The sequence below is a fragment of the Hipposideros armiger genome, unplaced genomic scaffold (assembly GCF_001890085.2).
Source record: "Hipposideros armiger isolate ML-2016 unplaced genomic scaffold, ASM189008v1 scaffold_228, whole genome shotgun sequence".
Lineage (NCBI taxonomy): Eukaryota > Metazoa > Chordata > Mammalia > Chiroptera > Hipposideridae > Hipposideros > Hipposideros armiger.
Genome location: NW_017731578.1, coordinates 12695 through 23967, shown reverse-complemented (window position 1 = coordinate 23967; position 11273 = coordinate 12695). Strand labels below are relative to the sequence as shown.

At 63.6% G+C, this 11273-nt stretch overlaps 1 protein-coding gene across 3 annotated transcripts; it reads right to left on the bottom strand.

Moving 5' to 3' along the window:
• Positions 1–802: 802 nt before the first annotated feature.
• Positions 803–10770, bottom strand: TCIRG1 (T cell immune regulator 1, ATPase H+ transporting V0 subunit a3). Of its 3 annotated transcripts, none has more exons than XM_019654674.1 (20): positions 10664–10770; positions 8293–8413; positions 7826–7904; positions 6779–6999; positions 6603–6688; positions 6165–6291; positions 5992–6074; positions 5563–5656; positions 5234–5446; positions 4390–4534; positions 3703–3842; positions 3472–3629; positions 3283–3373; positions 2685–2803; positions 2387–2600; positions 1930–2055; positions 1641–1745; positions 1444–1561; positions 1045–1222; positions 803–961 (listed from the first exon to the last, which is right to left on the bottom strand). In XM_019654674.1, exons 2-20 carry the CDS (start codon positions 8407–8409, stop codon positions 883–885), a joined length of 2493 nt encoding a protein of 830 aa, XP_019510219.1. In that variant the 5' UTR covers positions 8410–8413; positions 10664–10770; the 3' UTR covers positions 803–882. The 3 variants fall into 3 exon arrangements, with proteins under 3 accessions (XP_019510219.1, XP_019510220.1, XP_019510221.1); XM_019654675.1 differs by lacking the exon at positions 10664–10770 and adding an exon at positions 10428–10555; XM_019654676.1 differs by lacking the exons at positions 7826–7904; positions 10664–10770 and having other exon boundaries at positions 8293–8370.
• Positions 10771–11273: the final 503 nt, after the last annotated feature.

The window sequence follows — 11273 nt, the reverse complement described above, 5'->3', positions numbered from 1 at the left end:
CCTGGGGTGTCCGGCTAGAACTGCAGCTCCTCAGCTGGAGAACAAAGCCTCTGCAAAGTGGTGGCTCTGCCTCCCAGCCAGTGAGCGGACCCAGGCCACAAAGAGCTGCAGGGTGCCACCCCCACCCCACCAGCTGAAGTACAGCCTCGGAACAGGACTGCCCGCCCAGGGAGACGAGAGGCTGTGGCCTCTGGTGATGGGGACACAGGCCCCTCTACCCTCGGGGCTGTCCTGGACAGCCTCTGCCCACCTGCAGAATGGCCTCAGGTGTGTGTGACACCACTGCTCCCCCAGTGTGAAGTGTTGGGTCAGACTCGCATGTCCCAAGCTGCTTTCTGCCTCAGAGAATCCTGAGTGCCTGGGGCCAGCGCCAGCATGAGCAAGTGGGGATACTGGTCGATTCACGCCAGGCACCACCCTGCACACCCAGAGTGTCCTGAACGTCTGCTTACAGCCAGTTTGCACACCACCAAGGATGGGAAGTTCACTTAGCCTGGCCCAGCCTGGGGAGACACTCATCCCGAGCTAGAATGTGCTGGAAACATCCCTTCTTGGTCCTTCACCCCAAGAGTCGGATTATTGAAGGTGTGCTCATGGGTCCTCCCTGACTTCTCAGATCCTAGACCAGTGCCTCCCATCCCCCATAACCTACACCAACCTCAGCTGCAAAGCTGGGTATGAGACAGGCATAGGGGCTGGCACGGGGGTCCGTGAAGCCAAAAGGCTCACAGCCTGCAGCCCAGGGCGATGCCACGCCAGCCTCCCCCGCCCCTGGCGTTCCAGACAGGACCAAGATACAGTCTTGGGTCTTCCTCCTCTTTATTTCTTTTCCTGCTGCAGCAAGCTAAGGGCCGGGGCCGTGGGCATGGCCACGGGTGGGCGCTATTCCTCTTCCACAGCGAAGGTGAAGGGGTTCAGCTTGTAGCCAGTGCCTGAGTAGAACTTGTTCTGGAACTCCACCCTGGGGTGAGAAGGGAGAGATGGTGAGGGGAGGGTCCCCCACCCCTGCCCGTGCTGCCCGGACCAGCCAGGGGAGCAGCTCACCAGTGCAGCCGCAGGGCATGTAAGAAGGCCGAGAGCCCCTCCATTACCAGTAGGATGGCCACGGTCAGGACGGCAAAGGCAGCAAAGATGGGGACCAGCACCACGGCTGCCACGCCCATCTCTCGGCCCAGGCGAAGGCCCACACGCATCACCATGGCCCACAGGACCTCCGATAGCTCTGTGGGTGAAAAAGGGGGCAGTGGAGACCAGGGGTGCCCACCCAGTCCCCAGGCAGCCTGAAGGCCCCTTCCTGTGGGACCAACAGGGGACCTCCTCTGATGGCCCCACTTTACTCAGGATCTGAGGCCCAGAGAAGTGACCGGCGCAGGCCACCCAGCCAGCAGCTGGGAGGGGGTGGGGGGTGGGCAGTCAGGACTTGACCGTGGCCCTGTCACTCACGGGCATGGGCCAAGCTCAGGGCCCAGAGGCGCAGGTACGAGGCGGTGTTGGAGATGCAGCCCAGGCAGAACTCGATAGTGTGGATGGCCTGGTGCATGAGCACCTCGGAGAGGACAAACTGTGGGGGCGGAGTGGGCAGCAGTGAGGGCCAAGCCAGGCCTGCAGCCAGCCCCCACTCAGAAAGGCACCACACCCACCTTGGCCTCCTCTTGGTCCCCCGAGCACCCCGCCTTCTCCTCATCAGAGCCCCAGTTGGCCACAGGTGCGTCGGGCGCGTCCAGAAGCCCAGCCTTGTCCTCATCCTGACGGGGACAGTGGGGCGGGGGCATCAGCGGGCCCCAGCCCCAGGTGGGGCCCGCACTGCCCCATACTACCCGTGCACAGCCACTGGGGAGCCCGCGAGAGCAAGGGAGGGGCATCTCAGCCTGGCGGTGGCCCACCTCCCCAACAGCCCCCCGACTGCATGCCCCCCCACCCCGCCTCTACCAGCTGTTGGCCAGCACGCAGCCTCCTCCTCCTCAGGTGCTGCCAGCGCAGGAACAAGGGCGTGCCGACCAGCAGGATGGGCACCATGGCCAGAGCCAGCACCACCAGTGTGGCCTGTACCACCTCCTGCAGGGGAAGGTGCTCGCGTCAGGGTCCCCTGTGAGCCGCACACCCAGCTTGGGCCACACGCCTCACGGGGGCCCAGGGAGCCCAGTCTGCTCCTCCTGCAGCGCCTAGATCACTGCTCCGCAAGGCCTCCTCGGAGAGAAGGGCCACAGGCTTCCAGCACCCACAGCGCCTCCCGCTCTGGGAGCTTCACACTGTCCCTGCACCTCCCCTTCTCATGGCCTCAGGCCTGCATCCCTGGTTGTCAGATGAGGAGCCTGCAGCTCCGAGTGGCCCACTGACCACGGGGCCCCGTGATGGATGTGAGCCCGCTCCCCCTGGCCCAGCCCACCTGCCCAGGGAAGAGTGGGCGATTGGTGGGGCTGCTGGAGAAGAGGAACATGTTGATGAAATGGATGAGGATGCTGGGGGCTGAGGCAGCACCGGTAACGGAGACGCGCAGCCACTTGTAAACAACCAGGAAGACCAGGTAGCCGAACAGGCCCAGCAGGAAGACCAGCTCGGGCAGGGTCTCCAGCAGCAGCCGGTGCAGCTGGCCAAAGTGCCTGGGGCGGGAGGAAGGCCGGGTCACCAGACCACCCTGGCCCTGCTGGCCCCCGAACCCCCGCCCATGAAGCACAGGCCCTCACACGTGGTTGAAGACTCCCAGGACCACCCCGAAGGCCATGTGGGTGACCCCCAGGATGACAGACATCTTCATCTTGAAGGAGTTCAGGAAGCTCAGGTGGTTGACAGCCAGGCTCCAGACCTGGGGTGGCAGGAGGGGCGGGTGTCATGCAGGGGGCCCCCTGCCCCTGTCACTCTCACACACCTCTTTGTTCCCTTTGGGGCCTCAGCACAATCCGTCACCTGCCCTCCCCCAGGGGGCAGCAGAGGGGACTGGTTAAGAGCACAGACAACCCAGGCCCAACCCCAGCTCTTCCTAACTGGGTGACCTTCGGCACGTAATCCCGTGTCTTAGCTGCCTCGTCTGTAAAAATGGGGGCTCCTCGTGGAGTCGTCAGGAGGGTGAAATATAAAGTCATTGCACATAAAGGGCTCAGAACAGCACCCGGCACAGAGCGGGCTCCACAGCGACCAAGTGCTGCCATCACCACAACATGCCTCTCTGCTTTGCGGGCCCAACAAGGAGGCCCCTCGTCTGTCTGGGGCGCCGTGCCTCCTGCCCCAAAACCACGCTGCTTTCCCGCTTGCCTGCAGCACCCATGGCTAGCGGCTAGGACTCACAGGGTCAATGCCAAAGGGGTAGGGTCCCAGGAAGACTCCGGTGACATTGGGGTCCAGGGCAAGCATCGGGTGCTCAGCCAGGAATGTGTCGCTGTGGGAACAGTGGGCAGGGTGTTCAGGGAGGCGGGGACCGGGGGCAGCGGGGACCCAGGGGGCAGCGGGGCAGTGAGGCAGGCAGGCAGACCTCACCTCCAGCCAGACTGGTTGGCCATGGCCGCCACGCTCCAGCCCGAGGGGAAGATAACGGTGGCGCGGCTGAAGCACTCGTTGTAGATGAAGCCAGTGTAGACAGAGAACAGGCCCATGAGCAGAAGCAGGTAGCGGCCGCCGAAGAAGGTGCGCCAGATCTGGGGACGGTGGCCGTGAAGGGCCTGCCTGGGCCCACCCCACCCTGCCCGCCAAGCCCCCACGCGCCCTCACCTCGTTCTGCGCCGTCTTCACAGCCGGCCGGTCCTCGGCCAGCACCATGGCCAGAGCAAAGAGGAACATGAGCAGCCCGTGGCCCACGTCGCCGAACATCACGGCGAAGAGGAAGGGGAAGGTGATGATGGTGTAGGGCGCTGCGGGAGAGGGCCCCTACGGTCAACTAGGACCCCAAGGAGGAATGCGCATCTCTGTACCAGATGCTATGGAGGCCCCGAGTCCAGGCTCTGGGACAGCACCCAATTCAAACTTCTTCAAAAACACAGTGTGGCCAAACAGAACACATCCGCAGGCTCACTTTGGCCCGTGGCCTGCGGGTTTGCCAACCCTGATGATTGATTACCTTCCCAGTGCTGAGTCTGCACTGTGATTCCCATTTTACAGGTGAGAAAACTGAGGCTCAGAGAAGCTAAGCAACTTATCAAGGTAGGCGAGTTGAACCTCAAACCTGGCCCATTCCTACTGCAGAGCCGCTGCTCTTTGTGCAAGCCTGTGCCAGCCCCCTTGCGAGCTTCACAAGGTGGGAGGTGGGGGGCGGGGTTTAAACACAAAGCACTGGGCCCTGAGAGCAGTGGAGTGACAGGGAGTGTGCCTCTCCACTCCAGAGGGTGGGACAGGCCCAGCATGGATACCGCCTTCCCGGGCTTCCACCAAGGCGGGGCTATGGGGTGCCATGGCGCTCACCGGGGTTGACCTCCTGGTAGCGGCTCACACCATAGGCATCCACGATGCCCTGGAAGCTGGCTGTGAAGCGGGTGGTGCGGATGAGCGTAGGGGGCATGTCCCGGCAGGGGATGCGGTGAACCACGGCGCTCACACCCGCCTCGCTCTGGGGTGCCCGGCAGGCAGGCCGGAGACAGACAGACAGACAGACAGACAGATGAGACTGATGGGGGGGCCTTCAGGGACCCTCGGATCCCCCAGCCAGGCCCAGATGGAGATGTGGAGCCCAGAGGGGGCTCGCTGGGAAGGCTCACTGAGACCTGGGGCAGCCCCTCCCCTCTGTGTGAAGTAGGACCACCAGTCCCCCATTCAGGGGATTTAAGGAGAGCCAGAGGTCAGCTGGACCACAGTCGCTTGGGAAGTAGAAGTATGTTACTGCTCATCCAGGTAGCCAGGAGGGAGCCTCATTGGCACCTGTGAGCACCCACTAGGCCTGGGCAATCTGTGGTGTGTTCACACTACAGCAACTCCTGGAGGCAGGTTTATCGTACCCATTTTACAGATGAGGAGCCTGAGGCTCCCTCCAGTCAGCCCCAGGTCACAGGACCAGTGGCTGCAGAGTCTGGATTTGAACTCGGTTTCTCACTTAAAACCCAGTGCAGCCGCAAGGGTGTGACAGCCCACCTCAGGGGCTCTGGGAAGTCGGGGAGGGGGTGGGGCTTGCTGAGCTAGGCCCATCAGGGTGGACTCCCCGGGGGAGGGGGTGCCCTGGGCAAAGCAATGGGACGTGTGTTGTGAGACAGAAACAGGCAGCTACCTGGCAGCTAGGGGTGGGGGCGGGGAGCAGGGACCCCACCAGGCTCACCGAGCTTTCCTGCAGCTCCTGCTGCAAGGTGGGCAGGTCGCGCGTGGCACACCAGGCCTCGGCGATGAGGCACTTGTGCGTGGCACTCACGCTGCACTGGTTGAGGGCCAGGTACACAGCCTTCATCTTGCGGATCTGTACCTGCCAGGGTGGCAGCAGCTTCTGCACCCGGCCCAGCACCTGGCTCAGGAAGCGCTCCGTCTCCCCCAGGACCTGAGGCCAGAGCAGGATGGGGTTAGGAGGCACAGGGGATGGGGAGAAAGGGGGTTGTTGGGGCGGGGGTGCAGGAGGCGCGGGGGACGGGGAGCAGCCAGGCCATGGGCGCCCACCTCCCGCAGCTCGAGGCTCTGCTGCTGCAGCTGCTGCAGGGCTCCACGGCGGGCATCATCCTGCTCCGGGAACGGGAAGACGTGGCAGTGGAAGCTGGCAGGGAGGGCGGTGACATGAGGTGAGGCCAGGGGTCCCGGCGGAGTCTAGAAGGAGCTCACGGAACAGTGCAGGGGACAGGGCAGGCTCAGTGCAGGGGAAAGGCAGGGGCAGTGAAGGGACAGGGCAGGCTCAGTGCAGGAGTCAGGCAGGGGCAGTGCAGAGACAGGGTGGGCTCAGTGCAGGGGTCAGGCAGGGGCAGTGCAGAGACAGGGTGGGCTCAGTGCAGGGGAAAGGCAGGGGCAGTGAAGGGACAGGGTGGGCTCAGTGCAGGGGACAGGCAGGGGGCTGGACACAAGAGCAGCGGGCAGCCAGACTCCCAGGGGGCTCACCAGTCAGTGATCTTGCGGATCTTCTGGCCGATCTGCTCGCCCCAGTAGGAGATAAGGAAGGTCATCCATGTCACAGGCTCGCCCTGCCGGAGCAAGGCCCAATTTACCCTGGAGTCCCGGCTTCGCCCAGCATGCACCCCAGCCTGGGTCCCCCCAGCCCGCTCGCTGCTCACTGTCATCGGGTCCTCCAGCGGCTGCTCCGCCTCCCTGAAGCTGGCGATGAGGAAGCCGTGGCAGGCCCTCCAGAGCAGGCGCTCCAGGGCGGCGGCCTTGTGGGGTTCCACGGCACCTGCCACGAAGCTGCCAGGACAGACAGGGCTGAGAGGCTGCTTCTACCTCCCCCAACCTCAGCCCGGCAGACCACTCCACAGCCCCGTCCTGCTCAGGATGGTCGGCCAGGCAAACTGGCCCTGCCCCCAGGGACAAGGCAGGAGCCCACCATGCAGGGCCAGAGAGGAGAAACCCCCATGAGCAAGGAAAATTCTGGGCCTGGGGGTGGAGGCAGGGTGAGGGAGAGCACTGGACAAGGAGTCCAAGTTGGGCCAGGCCTGGCACCAGCAGTCAGGGCCTCTGTGGCTGAGGAGAAAGAGCGTGAAGCCGCCCCCACTTACTTGACCCTGAGGTCCTCGTGCGGCGCCCCCGGGGACTGGAGCAGGGGGCTCCTTTCCGAGGGCCCATCTGTGTAGGTGGCTGCCACCTAGGAGCCAAGAGGCACCATAAGCCCTGGTCCAAATGGGGTCCGGCACCTGCCCCTCCCCCTGTGCGCCCTGCCTGGGCTGTAGCTGACCGGGGCGCCGTGGCCCTGGCCGAGCACGGCCGCGTGGAGCCGCAGCTCGTGCAGCTGGGCCCGCAGGGTCTGCTGGTTGCCTCTCACGTCCCGAAGCTCCTGTGCCAGGCGATCCGTCTCCTCCTGGACGCGCAGCAGGTCGCGGGGCGGGGGTGCTGGTAGCACTCCCTCAGGCGGGGTTAGTGCCAGCCCAGCCCGCTGAACCTCCCCCTGCAGGAAGGCTGGGTGCAGAGGGATGGGCGTCAGGGGAGGCCACCACCAGCTAATGTCCACTGTTAACCAAGGGCTGGCCACTGTTCAGGGGACCCCAAATGCCACCCCAAACTCCACTGGCCACCAGTTAACTGATTCACTGTGTCCCAGATCCCCAGACAAACCCCAGGCGAAACCTCCATCCTCACAGGTCTGCTCTCCCGCTCCATTCCCTGGGCCACTGTGCAGCCCAGAGCCTGGGACCCACAGAGGTCCTCTCAGCAGGCCAGCCCCAGCAATGCAGGCCATGGAATCAGAGTTTGCATGGAGGCCCACACAGTACCTGCCTCATCACTTATAAGCTATCAATCAAGCTATCAAACCATTACACAAGCACGCTTGACCCTCCCACCTTGCAGGCTCCTCCAGGTGCCAAGGCAGGGGTCCCTCTCCTGCCCAGGTTTAAGAAGGAGCTGCTCATTCGGGCACCTGACCTTAGATCCTGGCCTCTGCCCACTCTAGTCCATCGACAGAAGAGAAAACTCTGTCCCTGCCTCTCTCTTGCTTAGAAATCACGATGGCTCCATAGGACGAATTCCCAGGCCCTCGCACAGTATTCAAGGCCTCTTTCAAGCCAGCCCTGGCCTAGGCTCTCTGCTCAGCTCGCCCAAGGCTGCCCTGTTCCCAAGAGCACCGCACAGATCCCAGCTGCCCTGCTCTGGCTCTGCAGGGCCTGTCCTGGACCTCCCTTCTCTGCCTTCCACCTGGGTGACCAGGATTCTCCCTTTCAGACCAAGCTCGACGGGCACCTCCTCCAGGAAGCCTGCCTGGGATGTAGCCCTGGGGCCAACTCACTAAAGGTCTTCTCCAGCTCCTCGCAGCGCCGAACATCCATCACAAAGCGTCTCTGGAAGGCGCTCACTGAGGCGTTGAGCTGTGATCGCCATGTGGAGGGGTCAATTTCTGGGGAGGGAGCCAGGGAGGTCCCCACCCCAGGCCTGGCTCCCCTCAGGCTGTAGCTGCCTCCCCCAAAAGGTGCTAAGAACACCGTGAACTTCCAGATGCCCAGCTGGAGGCAGACCAGACCCCACATCCTCTGAGGAGAGCATGGCAATGCCCAGGTCTGGCTGAATGCAGACCAGGGCAGGGTGGCCTCAGAAGTGAGTAGACCTGGCCTTCCTAAGAGTAGAGTATTGTACGGCCGAGGCTGCAGGATGCAAGCAGGGTTGGGGGTCATTATGGAACAAGAGGGTCTACCAGCTTGGACACTAAAGGGCAAGCCCCCCCCCACACACACACGTGTCCCAGCCAGCCGCACTCACGTCTCTGAACTCCACGAGCCCCAGCTCGCCTAACTGGCTCACACAGGTGTAGGCAGCAGCCGTGGGCAGGAAGAGCTGGACCAGCGCCACCTCCTCACTCCGGAACATGGAGCCCATCGTCCTGTGGGGCGGGCAGGAGGTGGGGGCTCAGTCGGGGGCAGGTCACAGACAATTCCTGACCCGGTAGGAATTCAGTGCCTGTTAGCTCACACAATCCTGGCAAGTCCTGCTTCCACCCCCATCTGACAGACAGGGAAATAAGGAGCCTGGCACAGCGGATGCCACCACCTGACTCAAAGCCCAACGTTAAGCTCTTCCTAGCTGACTCTGCCCTGTCCGAGACCCCTGCTCCTCACCCCTGCTGGCTCCTGGCAATGCTGGCTCTTCTCCCTCCTGGCCTCTGCTCCCAGGACCTGCCATTGCCCTGCGTCCTACTCATCCTTGGGACCCCAGGCCAAGGGTCACCTCTAGCAGTGGGCCTCCTGGCTGCCACAGCCCGCCCTGGCCATGAACCCTTGTATTTCTATCCCAGGGAGCATCTTTGACAAGGATACCCAGGCTGAGGTTGGGCCTGTCCCCACAGGCAGCGGGAGCCCTGCTCCCTCCCTGCCGGGTCTGTGTGTGCTGAGGGTGGCGGGGGTCTCCACTGGGTCCCCAGGGGCTCAGTGAGGGCACAGAGGTCTGCTGGGGGACACCTGATGACCGGGGGACCTTTCCCTGAGGCCTGGGCTGCTGACAGATGCTGTTATGAGGAGGGGTGGGAGCAGCCTCCCAGATGTCGAAATTATTGAAAGTGAAACTGTGGTAATTGCAAAACGGGCCGGAAGAGCCTGGCGGGGCCTTGCTCAAACGCCGGCAGGGGAGGGCCAGGGTGGCCTCCAATGGGACCTGCAGATGCCCAGCCCACAAGCCAGCACTCTGTGACTGCTGCTGTCTCGGGGCCTGGGGCCAGCCACTTCCCCTCTGTGGAACTTAGTCTCTTTAGCTCTCAAACTGGGGGGAAGGGGAGACAGGCATCAATGCGTTAGGGCCCCACTGAAAGAGTGGAGGTTTGGCGCCAGAGTGCCCCGCCTGCTGTCTAGGCCGACTGCAGCCTGTGCAGCTGGTCACTTCCTCCCCCCGGGGCCTGGTTTACTTAAGTCTAAATAGGGAATGCAGCCCCGTCCCCAGCCCCAGAGAGGAGACAATGCTGAGGGAAGTGGCCCGAGGCTGCAGAAGGGCTGGGCCCTGGACAGGGAAAGGTGGGTAGGAGAGGCTCGGGGACCAGGGCTTGAAGCCCTGCCCAAGCTGTGATTGGCTGTGTGACCTTGGTGCCCTCTCAGGGCCTCCACTTCCTCTTCGGGTAAAAGGGACTTGGCCACCCCCAGCAGAGACAGGACCCAGGTAGGGAGATGACAAAAACAACCAGAGCCCCCGTGTGATCCCTTCATCCACACTACCTCATTTTAAACTAACAGCAATCCTAGAGCGAGAGAGCACTGTAGCCCTGTTTTACAGCAGGGTCAACTGGGACTTGGAGAGGTGAGGTCCAAGATCAGGTAGATAGTCTGCAGGTGCCCAAGTCAGACAGCAGCCAGGCCTGGGGCTGCAGGTTTGGAAGTCCCAGCGCCCAATGTGCTCAGGTGAGGGCCCAATATATGTTCCCTGCCCTGGACACCACAAAAGATCGGGCTGGCCAAATGGGGGCTTGTAGGAAGCCAGGTCTGGGGACCCAGGGGGTGCAGCAGCTGTGGCAAATCCAGCCTGGTGGCTCTGACTTACAGGGCTCTTGGGCCTGGGCACTTCCCTGGGTGGGACCAGCTATGGTGGGCACAAGTGTGTAGGGACCTGGCCAGACCCCTTCTGTGGCCCACAACCTAGCCCTCATCCTCCCCGGCCCCTGCCCGAACCAGGGGCCACCCCAGTCCTGTTTAAGGAGCAAGTGAAGGTGCCTGGGCCTGTGGCCCACTCCTCACTCCGTGCCCTTCTCCCCCTGGTCCTTCGGGAGGCTGGACGCTAAGGCCAACTCCTTAGGCAACCCTCCAGCTCTCTCCTCTGAGCCCCTGGCTCACGATGATGAGATGGGCTGGAGGAGCGGGTCTGCCACCTCCTCCATCCCGGACTGGTGGGCTCTGGAGTCCAACGACCCCGCTTGCCTCTAGCTCTGCCTCTTCTTAGTTGGGTGGGCCTCAGTTTCCTCGTCCGCAGAATGGGTCCCTCCCTCCGGGGAAGCACAGCAGAGAAGTTCTCTGAGCACCACCAGGCCTTGCAGAGCTGGCCTCAGAAGTTGTTAATGGCTGTAACACCCTATCATCCTTTTCCTCCTCCTCCTCCTCCTCCTAGTCTCCTCTGTGGCCCCCAGCAAGGCCTGACACCCGGTGGAGGCACTCACCCCCGGGTCAGCCGCACGAGGCGCGGCTCAGCTCTGCGCTCCGGGCTCTAAGATCCCTGCCGCGGCGCCCACGCAACGCACTTTCCTTGTCGGGCGGGACCGGGAGGCGGGGCGGGGTCAGTGAAGTCCCGCCCCGCCCCCCGCCCCGCCCCGAGGCCCTGGAGCCGCCGGGAGGGAGACAGCGCCCGATCTGTGACTTCGCGCTGGTCGCGCTTCCTCGGGGAGGTTGGGAAACCATTCGGGGCGTCGGCGTGAGGAGGCCTGGTGACGGGAGTGGAAACACTGACCAGCACCAACCGCGCACGCCTACGCGGCGGGGGTGGGAGGAGGCGCCCCAGTTCGGGGGCTAGCGAATGGAACCCCCACCATCTAGGGGGCTCCCTGGGCCTATGGCTGATGGGACCCAGGCCTGGGTCCAAAACCCGCGTGGGGTCCAAGACCAGCGCTCTCCCCCACCTTTGGGACGCCCTACCCCTTAACGGGCCGCCGCAGCTTACACTGGGGCTTTCCTCCCTTCGCCCCCCCAGGGCAGGGGCCCGGCTGGGCTCCAGGCCCAACGTTCTGTGCCCTTGGGTGGGTGGCTGCCCCTCCCTGGGCCTGTTTCCTCGGT

Excerpts from the sequence above, each read along its gene's own strand:
- TCIRG1 (XM_019654674.1), bottom strand. The coding sequence starts at position 8,409 with ATGGGCTCCATGTTCCGGAGTGAGGAGGTGGCGCTGGTCCAGCTCTTC. Across the intron at positions 6,689-6,778 it reads GCCAGGGCCACGGCGCCCCG|GTGGCAGCCACCTACACAGA; the intron begins GTCAGCTACAGC and ends CTTGGCTCCTAG. Across the intron at positions 962-1,044 it reads CATGCCCTGCGGCTGCACTG|GGTGGAGTTCCAGAACAAGT; the intron begins GTGAGCTGCTCC and ends TTCTCACCCCAG.